This window comes from Silene latifolia, chromosome 5 (genome assembly GCF_048544455.1).
Source record: "Silene latifolia isolate original U9 population chromosome 5, ASM4854445v1, whole genome shotgun sequence".
Taxonomy (NCBI): Eukaryota; Viridiplantae; Streptophyta; class Magnoliopsida; order Caryophyllales; family Caryophyllaceae; genus Silene; species Silene latifolia.
The window spans coordinates 90,050,096-90,069,013 of record NC_133530.1 but is presented as its reverse complement, the minus strand read 5'-3'; the positions used below and the strand labels follow the sequence as shown (position 1 = coordinate 90,069,013).

General features: G+C 38.8%; 4 protein-coding genes and 1 pseudogene across 6 annotated transcripts; 4 read left to right on the top strand and 1 right to left on the bottom strand.

Annotated features, from left to right (window-relative positions):
• Positions 1 to 392: 392 nt before the first annotated feature.
• Positions 393 to 4,096, top strand: LOC141657849 (pentatricopeptide repeat-containing protein At2g22410, mitochondrial-like). Of its 2 annotated transcripts, XM_074465224.1 has the most exons (6): positions 393 to 2,728; positions 2,895 to 2,930; positions 3,081 to 3,156; positions 3,318 to 3,377; positions 3,481 to 3,547; positions 3,641 to 4,096. In XM_074465224.1, exon 1 carries the CDS (start codon positions 736 to 738, stop codon positions 2,707 to 2,709), a length of 1,974 nt encoding a protein of 657 aa, XP_074321325.1. In that variant the 5' UTR covers positions 393 to 735; the 3' UTR covers positions 2,710 to 2,728; positions 2,895 to 2,930; positions 3,081 to 3,156; positions 3,318 to 3,377; positions 3,481 to 3,547; positions 3,641 to 4,096. The 2 variants fall into 2 exon arrangements, with proteins under 2 accessions (XP_074321325.1, XP_074321326.1); XM_074465225.1 differs by lacking the exon at positions 3,081 to 3,156.
• On the top strand, positions 3,066 to 5,122 carry LOC141655745 (pentatricopeptide repeat-containing protein At2g22410, mitochondrial-like). The gene is made up of 5 exons (XM_074462808.1): positions 3,066 to 3,080; positions 3,318 to 3,377; positions 3,481 to 3,504; positions 3,641 to 3,780; positions 4,684 to 5,122. Exons 1-5 carry the CDS (start codon positions 3,066 to 3,068, stop codon positions 5,120 to 5,122), a joined length of 678 nt encoding a protein of 225 aa, XP_074318909.1.
• On the top strand, positions 5,034 to 6,879 carry LOC141657850 (pentatricopeptide repeat-containing protein At2g22410, mitochondrial-like; annotated as a pseudogene).
• A 593-nt stretch (positions 6,880 to 7,472) lies between these two features.
• On the top strand, positions 7,473 to 10,403 carry LOC141657848 (pentatricopeptide repeat-containing protein At2g22410, mitochondrial-like). The gene has a single exon (XM_074465223.1). It carries the CDS (start codon positions 7,742 to 7,744, stop codon positions 9,878 to 9,880), a length of 2,139 nt encoding a protein of 712 aa, XP_074321324.1. The 5' UTR covers positions 7,473 to 7,741; the 3' UTR covers positions 9,881 to 10,403.
• A 1,831-nt stretch (positions 10,404 to 12,234) lies between these two features.
• Positions 12,235 to 16,530, bottom strand: LOC141657847 (1-acyl-sn-glycerol-3-phosphate acyltransferase PLS1-like). 2 transcript variants are annotated; one of them, XM_074465220.1, is made up of 11 exons: positions 16,236 to 16,530; positions 14,937 to 15,059; positions 14,732 to 14,771; positions 14,497 to 14,570; positions 14,264 to 14,323; positions 14,076 to 14,153; positions 13,835 to 13,993; positions 13,395 to 13,520; positions 13,097 to 13,189; positions 12,909 to 12,995; positions 12,235 to 12,799 (listed from the first exon to the last, which is right to left on the bottom strand). In XM_074465220.1, exons 1-11 carry the CDS (start codon positions 16,314 to 16,316, stop codon positions 12,569 to 12,571), a joined length of 1,152 nt encoding a protein of 383 aa, XP_074321321.1. In that variant the 5' UTR covers positions 16,317 to 16,530; the 3' UTR covers positions 12,235 to 12,568. The 2 variants fall into 2 exon arrangements, with proteins under 2 accessions (XP_074321321.1, XP_074321322.1); XM_074465221.1 differs by having other exon boundaries at positions 14,937 to 15,040; positions 16,236 to 16,325.
• Positions 16,531 to 18,918: the final 2,388 nt, after the last annotated feature.

Sequence of the window (18,918 nt, the reverse complement as noted above, 5' to 3'; positions counted from 1 at the left end):
ATATATTTTTTTTCCTTTAACTAGTTCCATTTTACGTATTTTGTACATAATACGGTAGAACTGTTTCATATAAGAGTTTCCTTAAATACAGTATAAACTTCACAAAATTGATTCGACTGTATAACCCAAAGTTGACTAGAAAACCGAGAATGATTCGACCCAAAATGTTATTCTATCAACAAAGCGTCTTGCTTGTGACGGGCTAATCCCGTCACAAGCTGAAGACCTCTCACAAAAAGGGAGAGGGGACATGGTGGGACATCCCCATGTGCTTCCCCACTTGCCTCTCATAGGTATTTTGTGAGAGGAAATGGTATCCGTCCTCAGCTTGTGACGTATATCGCCGTTTTCAATGAGATTTTGTGTTCTATCAAATAGCCCAAAACGGCTAATTTGAAACAAAATCATAATCAAAGGAAAAACTGAAGAGTAAAATGAGGAGTGTGTATGCCAAATTCCGCCATTAATAATAACTTGGAACAATCTGCAGAACTCTCACTCATCTGCCATCATCCAGGTCTCCTCCTTTTTCCCCTTAATTTATCTTCTTCCTAGCAACATCTCAAATTCTTACTTGCGGCCATCTTAAGTTATGACGACGCTCACAATCTTAAAATAATGTCAAAATTGAAGAGATTGCGAGACGTCTTAGCTTGTGACGGTCACAATCAAGACTTGTTTTAAGTCGTAACAACATAATCTAGCATTTAACAGCATCAAACTACATTTAATCTAATGATTAACAACATAATTAACAATCCTAAATCCAAATTACTCTCTTTAACAATCGTTAATTACATCCACACTCGCTCTCTTGCGCCATACAAATCCAAACCCAACAATTGGAACACTAAACACACCTTTGTTAAATCCAACCCACTTCTTAATCTCCTTGAAAAATGTACTTGTATGTCTCAATTGTACCAAATTCAAGCCCAAATGATCACAACTGGGTTGTTCTTAGACGGGTTCGCTTCGAGTCGTTTGATTGCATTTTGTGCAGTTTCAGAAGCTGGTGATCTTAGTTATTGTGATAGAATTTTGAGGGTTGTTCAAAACCCTAATGTGTTTTCTTGGAATGTTGCAATTAGAGGGTACTCTGAGAGTTTGATTCCTGTTAAAGCTATGGTTTTGTATAGGGAAATGTTAGTTAGTGGCTTGTGTCGGCCCGATAATTTTACTTATCCTATGTTGTTTAAGGCATGCGCGCGGTTGTGTTCGTGTTTGATGGGGTATATGGTATTTGGGCATGTTTTGAAATTGGGTTTTGAGTGTGATGTTTTTGTGCATAATGGGGTTGTGCATATGTTGGTTTCTTGTGGGAGATTGGAGGATGCGCGCCGGGTGTTTGATGAAAGTTGTGTGAGGGATTTGGTAACTTGGAATTCTTTAATCAATGGGTATGTGCATTGTGGGAAGCCTTGCGAGGCGTTGAATCTTTTTGAGGAAATGAAGTTGAATGGTGTTAAGCCGGATGAGGTTACAATGATTGGGATGGTTGCATCGTGCGCACAACTCATGGATTTGGACCGAGGGGTGGAGTTTCATCAGTTGATTTGGGAGTATGGATTAGATTTCACTGTCCCGCTCTGTAATACGCTGATGGACATGTATAGTAAATGTGGGGATGCTAAGGCGGCAAAAGTCATTTTTGATAGCATGAGGAAGAAAACCTCGGTGTCTTGGACCACAATGGTTTTGGGATATGCTAAAGTTGGCATGCTAGATGAGGCAAGGAAGCTTTTTGATGAGATGGATAATAAAGATACGGTGCCATGGAATGCCATGATTGGAGCGTATGTTGAAGCCATGCGTAGTAAGGAGGCTTTGATTTTGTTTAAGAATATGTTGGGAGCAAATATTTTGCCTGATAAGGTGACCATGCTTCATTGTCTAACGGCTTGCTCACAGCTAGGAGCGCTTGATGCTGGCATTTGGATTCATGGGTACATCAACAATGCGATGCTACCTCTCAATGTTTCACTAGGCACTGCTTTGGTTGATATGTATGCTAAATGTGGCAATATAGAAAAGGCACTCAAAGTGTTTCAGGAACTCCCAGTGAAAAATTCCCTGACTTGGACTTCTATTATCGGAGGCCTAGCATTTCACGGATTTGCAAATGACGCTTTATCACACTTTGAGAAAATGGTTGAGTCTGGACTCAAGCCAGATGAAATCACATTCCTTGGCGTGCTAGCTGCTTGTTGTCACGGCGGATTGGTCAACGAGGGTCGTAATTATTTTGATCAAATGACCTCCACATACAATCTCACCCCAAAAACTAAGCACTATTCTAGTATGGTTGATCTACTGGGTAGGGCTGGCAAATTGGAAGAAGCAGAAGCGCTTATAATGAGTATGCCTATGGAGCCAGGTGCTATTGTATGGGGTGCTTTATTTTTTGCTTGTCGTATGCATGGAAACGTGAAAATGGGAGAAAAAGCAGCCCTGAAACTGCTTGAACTCGATCCTGAAGACAGTGGAATATATGTTATGCTGGCTAGTATGTATGGGGATGCAGGAATGTGGGATGAAGCTCGGAAAGTGAGGAAAATGATGAAACAAAGAGGGGTTGATAAGACACTAGGGTGTAGTTCAATAGAGATTAATGGGATCGTAAGTGAATTCACAGTAAGAGATGAAACACATCCTCCGTCAGAACAAATACATGAATGTGTTGCTCTGTTGACTAAACAGCTGGAGTGATTGGTGGGCAGGCGTTAAGGTGTGAAATCAATCCCCATTGTTCTCAGTTACTTTAAGCGTTGTTACATCCCTTCGCTGTTACTCTCTATGCAAAGTAGTTTAATTTTGAATGATATGGAGTTTATTTGAAGAGACGGCATTTTACTTTTTCGTAATTCATTTATTTGTAATTTGGGATTTTGCAGATCTACACACTGATAATGAGACATTTCATTTGATGGGTAAGATACGACTCTAAGGACATATTTCCATCCCGTCTTTTTTTGGATGAATAGGTCACTTTTATCTTAAAATTGGTGTCCTGTAGATTGATGCCGTTATTAGAACTTAACTGAAGTAATGGACTTGTGTAATTCATGGCATCATTTCAGGTAAGGAACGCGCCCTTATCTCAAACCACAGAAGTAGATTGGCTCATTTGATGGGTCTTAGAGGCTCTTAGCTAAGGTTCTCTTTCAATTTTAGAACTCATGTTTCTTTTATAGAACGCTCCCTTTTATGCGACTTTGATAGCATTACATTACACCTGTCAAATTTCATCAATCTCCAGCTTCCTGCTTCATTGTGGTATTTGAATCACTGACAACTTAAACATTTGTTTGAATCAGAGAACGGGTTGCCTCGGTTACTCTACTGCTATAATGAAGAATGTCTTAAAATATCTTTCGGTGAGTATAGGCTGGTAGTATTGACATCACTTACTCTTAGCTTGTCCGTGATTTGCTTGTTGTAGCTGTACGTATTGATGAATCACTAAGTGGAATTCTGCAGGTTATAGGTTGGTTGATGTGGAATGTTTGTCAAAAGAAGTTGGGCCAAAGATGAACACGCTCTCAAGGTACTCATCTTTTCTTTTTTTCGGTCACTTAAAGGTAGTCATCAATATGCACAGTTATGCATAATAATCTTTGAATGGGTATATCTTGTACAGTCAGGTTTTGTGAACTTGAAGGATTTTCCTGTTCCATTATGGTTGGCTCTTTTGGTTAAAGGAACTCGCTTCACTCAACAAAAGCTGTTAGATGCTCAGCAATATATGCTATCTCTAAAGGGTTGCCTGTCCCCAAGCAGGTTTTGCTTCCTCGTACAAAGGTTCCTTTTTCTAATCTTTCGAAGAAAGCTTTTTTTTATTCTTCGGCTTTGGAACATGATGATATAAAGCAAATGGCCTGCTAAATTGTGCGAGCTTCTGGTATTGTGAAGTATCAGTTGGTCAGTGGAATATTTGAGTCTGTGACACGTTTTTTTAGCGACTTTTTGTTTCCAGTTTTAACAGAAGCTAAAGACAGTCTTTTTTTTTGGTATTAATATTATTCTCCGATTTTTGTTAGGGGTGATCAAATTTAGGTCCGGACTGAAAAATGCACCAAATTTTTATTTTCCGGTTTGGTCCGATGCTTAGCCCTAATTTTTGTATGGTAGGATCGTGTGGTGGTTCGGGCGAATGTCGATGGTCGGAAAACATAGTCGAGCCAAAACCAAAAACTGCCTAATCTTGTTTGGTTCAGCAAGTTGGAATGGAATGAAATGGACTTTGATAGTATAGTAGTATGGGTTCTAAATCCATACTTGCCTAATCTTGTTTGGTTCACCATAATTTATAGAAGGGGGGAATGGAGTTTGAATCCAAGGTAAGAGGGTGGGTATGTGATTCCAAGGGGTTTGGGTGGAGTTAGAATCCATTGGGTATCTAACTCCATTCCAAATCACCCCAACCAAACACTAGAATGGATTGAATCCATTCCAATCCATTCCAAAAGCTCCAACCAAACACCCCCTAAAAGTGTGACTGCCACTGAATCCGAGACTCAAGTTCTTTTGTTAAATTAGTTTATTTTTATTAATTATTAAATATAAAGTAACCTCATTTAAAGACAATTATAAAAAAAAGCAAATCCCCTCTTTACTAAATGAATAGGCAATGCAATCAAAAATTACTATCCCGCTTTGTATTGCGCTGATGGACATGTATAGTAAATGTGGGGATGTTCAGTCGGCAAGAGTCATTTTTGATAGCATGACGAACAAAACCTGGGCGCTTTCTTGGAATTATGTGATTAGAGGGTACTCTGAGAGTTGGATTCCTGTTGAAGCTGTTGTTTTGTACAAGGAAATGTTAGTTAGTGGCGTGTGTCGACCCGATAATTATACTTTTTTTATGTTGTTTAAGGCGTGTGCACAGCTGTGTTCGTGTTTGATGGGGTATATGGTTTTAGGGCTTGTTTTGAAACTGGGTTTTGGGTGTGATGTTATTCTGCATAATGGGGTTGTGCATATGCTGGTATCTTGTGGGAAACTGGAGGATGCGCGTCAGGTGTTTGATGATAGTTGCGTGAGGGATTTTCTTACTTGGACTTCTTTGATCAATGGGTATGTGGATTGTGGGAAAGCTTGCGAGGCGTTAACTTTTTAAGGAAATGAGGGCGAGTGGTGATAAGCCGAATGAGGCTACGATGATTGGGATGATTAAATTGTGTGCACAACTCAAGGATTTGGATTTAGGGGTGGAGTTTCATCAGTTGATTAGGGAGTATGGATTGGAGTTTACTATCCCGCTTTGTAATGCGCTGATGGACATGTATATTAAATGTGGGGATATTGAGGGAGCAAGAGTCATTTTTGATAGCATGAGGAATAAAACCTCGATGTCTTGGAACATAATGGTTGAGGGATATGCTGAAGTTGGCATGCTAGATGAGGCGAGGAAGCTTTTTGATGAGACGGATGATAAAGATTGCGCGGCTTGGAATTCTATTATCGGAATCCTAGCAATTAACGGATTTGCATATGATGCTTTGACACACTTTACTAAAATGGTCAGTGTTGGACTCAGGCCAGACGAAATCACATTTCTCGGCGTGCTAGTTGCTTGTTGTCATGCAGGACTGGTGATTGAGGGTTGTAATTATTTTGACCAAATGACCTCTACATACAATCTCACGCCAAATCTTAGGCACTATTCTAGTATGGTTGATTTACTGGGTAGGGCCGGCAAATTGGAAGAAGCAGAAGCGCTTATAATGAGTATGCCTATGAAGCCCAGCGCTAATGTGTGGGGGTGCTTTGTATTCTGCTTGTCGTATGCATGGAAACGTGAAAATGCGAGAAAAAGCAGGCTAGAAATGGCTTGAACTTGATCCTGAAGTCGTTGGAGGACATGTTACGTCAGGAATGTGGGATGAGGGTCAACAAGTGTGGTACATGATGAAAATAAGTGGGGTTGATAAGACACCCCCCGGGGGTAGTTCAAATATATTCAATATAGATCAATGGGATTGTAAGTGAATTCACGATACTAGACGGAAAACATTCTCAGTCAGACAAGAACAAATACATGACTGTCTTGTTCTGTTGACTAAACAGCCGCAGTTACTTGAACTTGTTTCTAGTATCAGCGCTTAGTGTACAGCGAGTTTTGACCAGCATTGTAGCTGATAAGTCTCAGGTTCGAATTCAGTGTTCAATTGCGGTTATATCTTATAAACTTTAACGAAATTCAGCGATAGAATCTTGACCCTGTGGTTGAAATCAAGGACGCTTGTGGATGTTAATCTCAGGTTCGAATTTCATATCCCTTGTAATTTCACTGTACTTATGTTCCGTTCATTCACATGAAGCTAATCCATGGCGAGTTGGTTAGATTATCCGGCGCTTTATCTGCTTAACAAATCTTTTCTTTTCTTCATTCGTCTGCTGCACGGTTGGTCGACCATCGCAGCAAGTTATGCCTGAAAGGTTTTTCTGATGATGGTTCACGTAGTGGTGTTGGAGGTTCAGGTAAGACAGAAGCTGTGAAGCAGGGAAGAAAGTGAATTTGGGTTGAAGAATAAATGGAGTGTGTAGGGGTAGATTGGTCAATTAACTAAATTTCTAACAAAAATGAAGGAAACTAAATGAGAAATATATAGGAGAGGGGAGAAATCAGGTAAATTAATTAAATGGAGCTAAATTGCACCAAATGCTAGATGCACGGGGTTAATTTGCACATATTAAAAGTTGTGGGGGGTGATTTTGCACATATGATTAAACATATGGGGCTTATTTGCCACTTCTCTATCATTCAAGATCCATCCTTGTCATCATCTTGGTTGACGTTGACCCACCATAATCAACGTGATGTCAGGAATGGTTGTTTTCAATGTACTTGTATAGTGTTCTGATATTTTGTGAAGGAAGGGAGGAAAGATTTTGTTGTTTTTGTTTATTGTTACATTTACTAAATTTGATAATAATAAACCTAAATGTATATTTTCGATTAAAAATGCTGTTTTAAATTAAACGAGATCTACTCTAGACCCCATAGACATACATGGCAAAACAGGTCAACGGGCCGGGTTCGGGTCTGGGCAATTCTGATCGAGTCAGCTCGGGTTTGTCACATTATCGGGTTAGTTCGGGGCGGGTTGGATCCTTTTGGGTTCCGCGTTGTTTAGGGTATGTTTTTCGGGCAAGTGGGTCGGGTTGTTTTGGGCCGGGTCATTTCCGGTCAATGATTAAAAGAAAAAAAAAGGCATTTCAAGTCTTTTGAGATCAATTAAACTTATGTTTTGTCGGGTCATTTTCGGGTTGGTTGGTTTCAGATCGGGTAATTTCGGGTCGGGTCCATTACGAGTGCATGAAAGCTCGGGTCAGGTCAGGTCAATTTGGACTTCGGGTGTCATTTGAAGTGCGCCAGTTCGGCTCGATTTCGAGTCTCCCAACATCTTCGGATCGGGTCAATCAGGTCATAGTTCATAGTTCATAGATAAACTCATACAGTCCTATTCACTCCTACCCATACATACCATCGCTCCAGTAGTGTCGGTTATGGATCTACGAATTTCAGACCGTAATGCGTATGGGTCCATTGATCGGGTATGTGAGTAAATCACGGAAACACAGGTACGGTTAAAAGTCTTATTGAACCCTAAGCTTAACCCCTCCTTAAACCCCAGAATTGTTCATGAATTCTTCATTTCCCACCATTTTTACAGTGACAAAAAACCAAGTACAAACTACTAAATATTAACAGCATCAATCTGCACTTAATCTAATGATAAGCAACATAATTAAAACTCAAAAATGCAAATTACGCTCTTTAACAATCCTTAATTACATCCACTCACACGCTGTTTGTCCTTACGAACACACCTTTGTTACACCAAACCCACTTCTTAATCTCCTTGAACAATGCACCTCCATGTCTCAATTGTTCCAAATTCAATCCCAAATGATCACAACTGGGTTATTCCTAGACGACGTCGCTTCGAGTCGTTTAATTGCATTTTGTGCACTTTCAGATACTGGTGATCCTTGTTATAGTCATAGAATTTTGAGAGATCTCGACAACCCAATTGTGCATTCTTGGAATTATGTGATTAAAGGATATTCTGAGAGTTTGAATCCTGTTAAAGCTATTGATTTGTATAGGGAAATGTTAGTTAATAGCTCGTGTCGACCCGATAATTATACTTATCCTATTTTGTTTCAGGTGTGTGCGCGGTTGTGTTCGTGTTTGATGGGGAATATGGTATTTGGGCATGTTTTGAAATTGGGTTTTGAGAGTGATGTGTTTGTGCAAAATGGGGTTGTGCATATGATGGCATCTTGTGGGAAGTTGGAGCATGCACGCCATATGTTTGATGAAATGTGTGAGAGGGATTTGGTTACTTGGAATTCATTGATCAATGGGTATGTGGATTATGGGAACGCTTGCGAGGCGTTGAAACTTTTTGAGGAAATGATGTTGAATGGTGTTATGCCGGATGAGGTTACGATGATTGGGATGCTTGAATCGTGCGCACAACTCAAGGATTTAAACCGAGGGGTGGAGTTTCATAAGTTGATTTGGAAGTATGGATTGGAGTTTTCTATCCTGCTTTGTAATGCGCTGATACACATGTATAGCAAATGTGGGGATCTTCAGTCAGCAAGAGTCATTTTTGATAGCATGACGAACAAAACCTCGGTGCTTTCTTGGGATTATGTGATTAGAGGGTACTCTGAGAGTTGGATTCCTGTTGAAGCTATTGTTTTGTATAAGGAAATGTTAGTTAGTGGCTTGTGTCGACCCGACTATTATACTTGTCGTATGTTGTTTAATGCCTGTGAACGGCTGTGTTCGTGTTTAATGGGGTATTTGGTTTTTGGGCATGTTTTGAAACTGGGTTTTGAGAGTGATGTATTTGTGCTTAATGGTGTTGTGCATATGCTGGTATCTTGTGGGAAACTGGAGGATGCGCGCCGGGTGTTTGATGACAGTTGTGTGAGGGATGTTTTCACTTGGATTTCATTGATCGATGGGTATGTGCATTTTGGGAAAACTGGCGAGGCATTGAAACTTTTTGAGGAAATGAGGGCAAGTGGTGTTAAGCCCGACGAGGTTACGATGATTGGGATGATTGAATTGTGTGCACAACTCAAGGATTTGGATCGAGGGGTGGAGTTTCATCAGTTGATTAGGGAGTATGGATTGGAGTTTACTATCCCGCTTTGTAATGCGCTGATGGACATGTATATTAAATGTGGAGATATTGAGGAAGCAAGAGTCATTTTTGATAGCATGAGGAAAAAAACCTCGATGTCTTGGAACATAATGATTGAGGGATATGCTGAAGTTGGCATGCTAGACGAGGCGAGGAAGCTTTTTGATGAGACGGATAATAAAGATTGCGCGGCTTGGAATTCTATTATCGGAATCCTAGCAATTAGCGGATTTGCATATGATGCTTTGACACACTTTACTAAAATGGTCACCATTGGACTCAGGCCAGATGAAATCACATTCCTCGGCGTGCTAGTTGCTTGTTGTCATGCAGGACTGGTGATTGAGGGTTACGATTATTTTTACCAACTGACGTCTATATACAATCTCACCCCAAATCCTAGGCACTATTCTAGTATGGTTTATCTATTTGGTAGAGCCGGCAAATTGAAAGAAGCAGAAGCGCTTATAATGAGTATGCCTATGAAGCCCGGCGCTGATGTGTGGGGTACTTTGTATTTTGCTTGTCGTATACATGGAAACATGGAAATGGAAGAAAAAGCAGCCCGAAAACTGCTTGAATTTGATCCTGAAGGCCGAGGAATATATGTTATGCTGTCAGGAATGTGGAATGAGGCTCAAGAAGTGTGGAACATGATGAGTATAAGCGGGATTGATAAGACACCCTGGTATGATGATGATGATTGAGGGACTACTAAGCCAATCAAACCGGTATACCATTGAAAATGGGGGGGGTTGCTTGCTTTTGAATGCAGGGATTGTGTTTGAGTCGCTTAATAGCGAAATGAATGTATCTGTAAATATTTACGTTTAGCTAGTATTCGGCTTTGAATTGAGAACTGTATTAAATGACCGTTATCTAGGGTTGCTCACCGGTCCGGACCGAAATCGGAATGACGAAAAGTGACGGACAAGAGACCGGATTGGAAAATTCCGGTCCAAGACGGAACCGGACCGGAATTCCGGTTCTGATTAGGTCGATTCTGGTCCGGTCCAGTCTAGTTTTTCAGTCCAAACCGGATTATAAACACCCTTATCTACGAGAAAAGAAGCACATCCACTTTATTAGTCTTCTTTGAGACGAATGTATCAGTCGTAACATTTGTGTAAAAAATAGTTGCACCAGTATAGCAGTGTACTATACCATCACATTGTTCATTAATCATTATTAGGTGAATGTAATGAATGAATGAGGTTAAGTTTCTTAATATAGTATGCCTGTTTCTTCAGTATATTCTGCATTAAGAAACTTCTTCATTAGTCGAGAAAAGAATACGCGCAAAGCCAGCCAAAGGGCACTACTACACCAATACACATACCTACTCCACAATATTATGTTTCCTTTAGTTTTGCTCATGCATGGAATGGGCACTAAATCATAAACATCCACTAATTTGCAACTTGCTTCTATATATTATGTTTGATTTCTAATACAAATGTTTCAAATTATGATCTTTGTGTTTAAGTTTTTCCGGTCAATAGTTTACGTATTTGATTTCTATGTTTAAATTGATTGTCATTATATTTCTGCTTTGTTTTAGTCGAGATATCTTGTGTGATGTAGAATAAATATGAGATTCTCTATCTAGCCTACTTATATGTGTACTTAGAAATTAAAACAGAATCAAATCTAAGTTACAAGGACGGGCAAAGAGCACATGTTTCTCAGTTCAATTATCCATGTTCTGATCTCTTTAAAACATAAACATTTTTTCAGACTAACGTTTCTCTTATTAAAAATTGAAAAAAGTCAGTCCGTATTTATATACCATTTAAAATATGATGACGATATATAATTATAAATTTAATAAATATTTATCTTTCTTAATTTGATCCTGCTTATTTTAGACTCGAGGGAGATAGCTCTACTTAATTTAGATTTGAGTGAGATTTGACTACTAATAATGTACTAAGTACATGCTAATCACATCACATGTAATTAATTAAAAAGTGCATTATTGATAACATATCTAGCTCACTATATATAGGATTGTATTGTGCATACATTTTATTCATCAAATCACAAAAAAAACCAAGTATCAACAAAATGAGGAGTGAAGGAGTTGGTAGCCCTTGGCCTTGGCTAGTATACATGTTAGCATTCTTCTCCCTAGCAACCGGCCATGTTTTAGCTTCGGTTCCTTATATCTATGCCTCCCCACCACCACCACCACCACCGGCAAGTGCGCCTCCTCCTCCTCCTCCTCCTCCTTATGTTTACTTGTCTCCTCCCCCACTGGTGCACTCACCACCACCTCCTTATGTTTACAAGTCTCCACCAGCACCTCCTTACATTTACAAGTCTCCGCCACCAGCAGTACACTCACCACCTCCTCCTTACATTTACAAGTCTCCGCCACCAGCAGTACACTCACCGCCACCCCCATACATTTACAAGTCTCCACCACCTCCTCTGCCGGTTCATTCTCAACCTCCTCCTTATATTTACAAGTCTCCACCTCCACCGGTTCACTCACCACCTCCTCCTTACATTTACAAGTCTCCACCGCCACCACTATACTCACCCCCTCCTCCTTACGTTTACAAGTCTCCACCACCACCAGTACACTCACCACCGCCTCCATATAAATACAAGTCACCACCACCACAAGTGCAATCACCTCCTCCACTCACATACAAGTCTCCACCACCACCAGTCCACTCACCGCCACCTCCATACATATACAAGTCTCCACCACCACCGGTCCACTCACCGAGGATTCCGGTGATTCCTTACTATTACTCTTCACCACCTCCTCCAACACCCTACTGATCCATGCATTACTCCATCACAAGATTCTTCCATTTATTTTTTTCTAAAAAAAAAGATTGTTAATTAGGGCTATACATGAATGAACTCATGAAGCCAAGTAAAATCAAGCATTTGCTTGTAATATGGAGTATGAGATTTTAATGTATTTATAATGAATTGAAAAGAAAAGAAATAAAAATAATTCGCAATAATGCATTTATACTTTTTATCCCCTTCAAGAGCATTAGAAACAATTTTGTAAAAAAAAAAAAAAAAAAAAAAAAGCAAGAAAAGAATGTGTAATTCTCATTTTCATTATACCGTGAATCGTATAAAGAATTCAGATGAAAATGTGTACATAGTTATAGTTCCTAAGATATAACAACATTACCATAATATAGCAAAGGCGAAGCATTCGCCTTTGTCAAAAAAAGGAACGCAAAATATATACAAGTGTCGTTCCAAACTATTCTCATCAAATTCTACAAAGTACAGAATGTGTGTCCTTCACCTTTTGTGTGTATGTAAATGGAGCTATACAGACGAGTTTTGAAGCCACGTCATGGAAAGTACCAGATCTACCAGTGCTCACTATCTAGCTAGCTGAGATCTGCATCTTTCGATCATCTTTTAATAAGTATCTCCCTCATCGGATCATTAGGGAGCATCTTGATGGGTACAGAATCGATGTTAGGCTCTGACTGTGTGAACAATATAAGGATTTGCATTATAACAGTTACGAAAACTAACAGAACAGTTGAAATAATGATTCCTTTCATTGTCGAAAACAGTTTGGTCCATAGCAAGAACTCTATAGTAGCTAGGCTGAGTAAACATGACCAAACAATCATCACCTGTCCTCCCAAAAAAAAAGGGCAAAATCGAGTCAGTTATACATCACATATAGTATAAGCCATTGAAATAATCTTTGTAAATATTGTTCTGCTGCAAATAATGTCTTACAATTAAAGATTGCTTTGGTCGACCAATATCTTGAATTTGTTCGCTGCCAAAACTGCCACCGGAGTAGTATTTTTCCAAAAATATGTCCTGCGTATGTAAAAGCTCAAAGAATAATAATTACGCGATTCAAAATAGTCTTTGCTAGGATTTTACTGAGTTTTGATTACATAACTTCATCATTGATCTACCTTGTCTGTAAATACGTCTTTACACCACTGCGCAATTGCATCATCTGTTTCTGGCAATTCATGCATCAAATGTCTCTTCAGATGCACCTTTACCTGTTACAATGGCCAATTTTGTAGGTTGAAGAAGCTCGAGAAACTCAAAAGTCGGTCTATGCTAGTAAGTAGTCTAGTACAATGCAGGATATCACCAATGCCAATTGTTTTCTATGAAGAAAAGAAACTAGGCGAATTCTCTAGTGCAAGACCAGCTTATCTCGTCTTTTCAGACAAATAAAGATGTGAAGAAACACTTGCTTACCACTGCAGATTTCCCCTTGAATATTGTCAGCATTGAAGGTGGAGACTCGTCTTTAGCTATGCTAAGTGTAATGTTATATACAGCCGGAGTAAATGATCGCATATGTTTTACAGCTAAAGTAAGACCCTGAGATCAACCAAAGAAAAGACTGTTATTGTGAGTTTGTGGGTAGCTAGTAAGGCACATAACAAAATATTCTTGATTACAACAACATTACCCCGTTGTCTTAAAAGGTTCCTTCGGTCTTTCCCATGACAAGACAAGGGGGTCTGGATATACACACAGAGGCTGTTTCCGGATGACCCATAATCAAAAAAATGTGTCGCAGACTCGCATATTGGAGTGACGGAACGCAATTTGCTTTGTTTCATCATGTTTGGATGTTCCAAAGTAAAAAAAGAGGCATACTCAGAATGATTAGAAAGATTTGTTAGTAGAACCTTTGTACGAGGAAGCAAAACATGCTTGGGGACAGGCAACCCTTTAGAGATAGCATATTGCTGAGCATCTAACAGCTTTGATTGAGTGAAGCGAGTTCCTTCAACGAAAAGAGCCAACCAAAATGGAACAGGAGAATCCTTCAAGTGCTCAAACCCTGACTGTGTACAAGATATATACCCATTTAATGATTATTATGCGTATAGGATCAAGACGAGAACATAACCATTAAAAGATGAGTACCTTTAGTGTGTGTTCATCTTTGGCCCATCTTCTTTTGACAAAGATATACTCGGAAAACCACATCGACCAACCTATAACCTGCAGAATTCCACTTGGTGATTCATCAATACGTAAAGCTACAACAAGCAAACCACAGACAAGCTAAGAGTAAGTGATGTGAATAGTGAATAGTACCAGCCTATACTCACCGGAAGATATTTTAAGACATCCTTCAGTATAGCAATAGTGCAACCCAGGCAACCCGTTCTCTGATTCAAACAAATGTTTAAGTTGTCAGTGATTCAAAGACCACAATATAGCAGGAAGCTCGGTTTAATGATAAATGTTATTAAAGCTGCATCGAGTGGAAACTTCACTGACTCAATGTAGAAAATTAGAAACTACTACAGAAGAAATAGCGGTTGTGAAATTGAAAGACAACCTGAGCTAAGACCCATCCAATGAGCCAATCAATGTCACTTCTATGGTTGCAGATAAGCAGCGCACGTTCTTTACCTGAAATGACCATGAATTACACAATTGTACTAAATTGATGAGTCCAAAATTCTTACAATAACATCAATCTAGAGCTAACTAGTGCTAAAAAGGACCAATTTACCCAAAAAAAAAAAGACGCGATGAAAATATGTCCTTGTAGTCATAGACGAATACCTTACCCATCAAACGAAATGTCTCAGTATCCGTATGCAGCTCAATCTGCAAAATCCCAAATTACAAATAAATGAAATGCGAAAGAGAAAAATGCTGACACTTCAAATAAAGTCCGTCTCATTCATAACTAAACTGTTTTGCATAGAGAACAATAGGGAAGGGACTTCAGACAAAGCTTGTAATTGAGAGCGATGAGGACTGATCTCACACCTTCATGCCTGCCCACCAATCAAAAAGCCAAACAACCTCCAACCATAATAGTTCTGCTATCTCTTTGTTAAGTCTCCTTTGCATACTCTTTGAAAATGGACGAACTGTAATATAAAGAATAGCCTGAAGGTAAAAATTGCACAAAGAAGTTATAAGAAACACAAACGAAATCGACAATAGCAGCATCAGTTCACTCAATTCAGACAAATGAGCAACAAATGACCAAAATCAGAAGCCAACTAGCCAAGCAACATTAACATGAACTTTCTATCCGAGAAAACATTAGTTTACATGAATGCCAATAATGTACATGTCACAAATTCATGATAAATCACAAGCTAATATGCTCATACTACCTAAGACAAAGTGTCGAGTGTCCGCATCCATGTCTGAGAGTCGAGTGTCTAATACTGATATTTTTAAAAAAATGATAAGAAGTCTAATCATTGATAGATTCATAAACTTCACCAATATCAAACGTCCTGAATCCCCCCCCCAAAAAATTGACCTTGATCATATATATAGGTTTGCCCAATGGTATATGACCCATAAAACAGAACAGTCCCTCTCATTAAAGACGGTCACTATCCGACACAAGCTGAAGACGGATAGTGGCCCTCTCACAAAATGCAAGTGGGAGGGCAATTAGGGGTATCCGTCTCATTTTGTGAGAGGGACACTATCCGTCTTCAGCTTGTGACGGATAGTGTCCGTCTTCAATGAGAATTTGTGAAAAACGAATTACAACAACATTACCCCAGTGCCTCAATGGCTTCCGCAAATTACAGGGTAAGGGAGAGGTCGGATGTACAAAGCCAAACCCTTTTGTTCGTTAGACACAAGGAGGCTGTTTCCAAATGACCCCAAATGAAAATTTCCCCTAAAGCAGAAAATGTAATATTTTATAAATCACTCTTAATTGTAAAATAAAACATTGATTTATGTCAAAATTCTAGGCATATAGCAATATAGCATTGCTCAAAATTACTCACTGTTTTAGAAATAAAATTGTGAGGCCTTGACCCACATCAACCTTTTTATTTATATCATATCATCATTTGTGCCTAGACCAACAGAGATAAAATCACCATAATGCTATCCTAATTCCTAATAATAACTTCAAAAATCATTTCTTTCAAAATAAAACAAATTAATAACTTGGATCATAGATGCAAATGTTATGTGTATCCTAATAATGACAAGTAAAATACCTTATTTTAATCGTAGGTAAACCAATGATTACGACGGAGACAACAACAATGATAAGGAGATACAATAACAATGATTAGCAAATGTTACCTGAATGATGTTAACCATGAGACCTGACAAAAGAAAAATGAATCCCACAGGAATAATCACAATAATTACTGGGATTTCCATTATTTTAATAATAAAAAAATTATAATTAGAATTATGTAAGAATAATGATATTTATTAGCTGATGATGAATGAATAAAGAGAGATAAAAAAATGGGAGGGAAATAAATAAATATGAGGCTTGTTCAATAATGAAACAAGGAAATATTGGTTCGTTTATTTTGTATGACGTATGAACAACGACCCAACGACCAAGAATAGTTTTGGATCTTTTGACTTTTTGTTGAAGAACATGAACATGATGAAGAAAATGGGGTAAATCATGTTGAGGTCAATATCTTTTCTTTTGGGCTATTTTTAGTAAAGATATTAAAGTTAATTAATAGGGTTTTTCTAACGTGTGCCCTAAAGGTACACATTAAGAAGTCATGAAAGGAAAAATTCTCATGATAATCATTAAAAATGACAATAATGAGTTTATCTCTAAATTTATCATGAAATTATCCTGTGAATCTTTTCTTTTATGACTTCTTAATGTGTGCCCTTAGGTCACACGTTAGAAAAACCCTAATATTAAAACACCACACACGTAACTTAAAAACAACTACTCATGATGTCGATTACGAATACCAATGTCAACTGACGCGATGACAAAGATGGATCTTGAGTGAGAGAAAGATGATTGATAGAAAAAAAATAATGTAAATCAACTTAAAAGTATATACTTTAACTCAAAAGATTAAGCCAAATAGATTTGTATTCTTTTTCTAAGGGTATGGGTATGGGTCTGATCTCCGATCCATACTTATACCCATTTTTTTTATTCATAGACCCATATCCATAAGGGTAGGGTTCAAAATAAGAAGACTCGTATAATACCCGTATATTTTGGGACCCACAAAGGAACATTGGGATGTGTGAGAGCACCCACAAACTTGAAGAGAGACTACTCGGGAGTAAGGGTTAGCCGTACACTAGACCAAATATGACCTAGTCTAGACCTAGTACGTGTGCAGTGGACCGAGTAGAGTGCTCAGGGGATCGAATAGCTGACACTCGGCCGAGTACGACGAGTACTCAACAAAGTGGGTGTCACTCGGCCGAGTACGACGAGTACTCGACCGAGTGGGTGCAACTCGACCGAGTGCAGCTCAACAATACGCGATAATACCTATGACGAGATCTTATATCCTCTTACCCTAACTCATTTACCCTTATCTCTTTTCAACTCCAAATCATCTCCCTTCTCTCTAAAACCATCCTAAACTCCTTCTAATGGGATTTAAGTTTGGATTAGAAGAATGCTCACCTTTACCTTCATTCCTTCCACTTTGTAAGTTGAGATCTACCCTTTTATGTTTAGTATGAACCCTAACTTTTGGGGTTTTCTTATGGGTAATTAGTTAAGTAATTAGTATGATTAATAGGGGTAGTTATTGAGTAATAATAAGAGATTTTGAAATAAATCATAGTGTAGGATGTATTGTGATAGTATTGTATGATTTGTACAAGATAAGACGGTCTTATGAGACGAAATCGGGTTGGATTCGAGTAGCTTATGGATGTTGTTAAAAGGTAGGTTTATCCTACTCGGTTTTGATAATGTATAAACTTGGTAGCGTGTTATTTATCATTGTTTTCATCGTTTGAGTCGTATTGCATATCATATCGGTATTTGTGGATTTTGATAAGTCTCACAAGTTGTCGAAAATGCATTATAACATGTTATTTGTTTGTGACGACTCGAGGTGTCGGGGTATTTGAGGAAATTGATATCCATGGCATGTTGGGATTGAACCTCATGATGAGTCACATATGTACTATCGTGATTCATATTGCATATATGGATGTTGCATTGTATTGGAGATTGTTGGTGGTGGTATTATGGTTGTTGTGGAGAGGTAAGGAAGTTGAGAGACCGTCTTACGCTTGGGTTACCTCTTGGAGCTTCCTACTCCAAGAGGGATTGCACATTAATGACTTGAGGATGGAGGGGCTCGTGTGGTGTTACAACGCCTAGTAGGGGATCTGGTTGGCTTTCGGGCCTGGTATCACAAGTGTGTCTCGAGTATCTTATTATGAACTGCGGTCCGGCCGTTTGGTGGGCGGTGATGCGGTGTCGTCGCCGGGTTGTGGGTACGTCTGGGTATGTCACGGTACCGGTGTGTTATTCTATCATAGTGTCTCACACATTTCATTGGCATGTTGCATATTTACATATTGTGCTGTGTCTTACGTCTTTATTATCGAAACTGACATGTTTGAGTTGTGTGTAAATTGTCACCTATTTCCGGGGTTGACTGTGTTGATCCATATGATATTTCCGATCATATAGGGAGCAGCTGAACACAGGTTTTACCGATTGACATGATCAGGGTTTGGGCCGCACTTTGGACTTGGAGTCGAGTTGCCTAATTAGATGATAGATGGTAGTCAAGTTGTATGGTTCACATTTGTATTCATTCATTTATTTATCCCTTATTTACTAAATGAATAGGTGAAACTCTTATTCTTCCCGCCTAAATGATATTTCCTAAAATAAAGTGTAGTATTTTTAGCATATATTATAGGTATGGTAGATGATAAATGGCACAATCTTTTAATAAATTTAATATTCAAAACATTCTATATTATTTCACATTATACATAAATTTATCTCCAAATG

Bases quoted from the DNA above. Each gene is read 5' to 3' on its own strand.
- LOC141657849 (XM_074465225.1), top strand. From the start codon at position 736: ATGATTAACAACATAATTAACAATCCTAAATCCAAATTACTCTCTTTA.
- LOC141655745 (XM_074462808.1), top strand. The intron at 3,378-3,480 runs GTGAGTATAGGC...GGAATTCTGCAG, and splicing joins ATGTCTTAAAATATCTTTCG to GTTATAGGTTGGTTGATGTG. The intron at 3,781-4,683 runs GTTTTGCTTCCT...GGACATGTATAG, and splicing joins GGTTGCCTGTCCCCAAGCAG to TAAATGTGGGGATGTTCAGT.
- LOC141657848 (XM_074465223.1), top strand. From the start codon at position 7,742: ATGATAAGCAACATAATTAAAACTCAAAAATGCAAATTACGCTCTTTA.
- LOC141657847 (XM_074465220.1), bottom strand. From the start codon at position 16,316: ATGGAAATCCCAGTAATTATTGTGATTATTCCTGTGGGATTCATTTTT. The intron at 14,324-14,496 runs GTTGTCTTTCAA...TGTTTGAATCAG, and splicing joins TTGGATGGGTCTTAGCTCAG to AGAACGGGTTGCCTGGGTTG. The intron at 12,996-13,096 runs GTAGATCAATGA...TTACATACGCAG, and splicing joins AAGACGTATTTACAGACAAG to GACATATTTTTGGAAAAATA.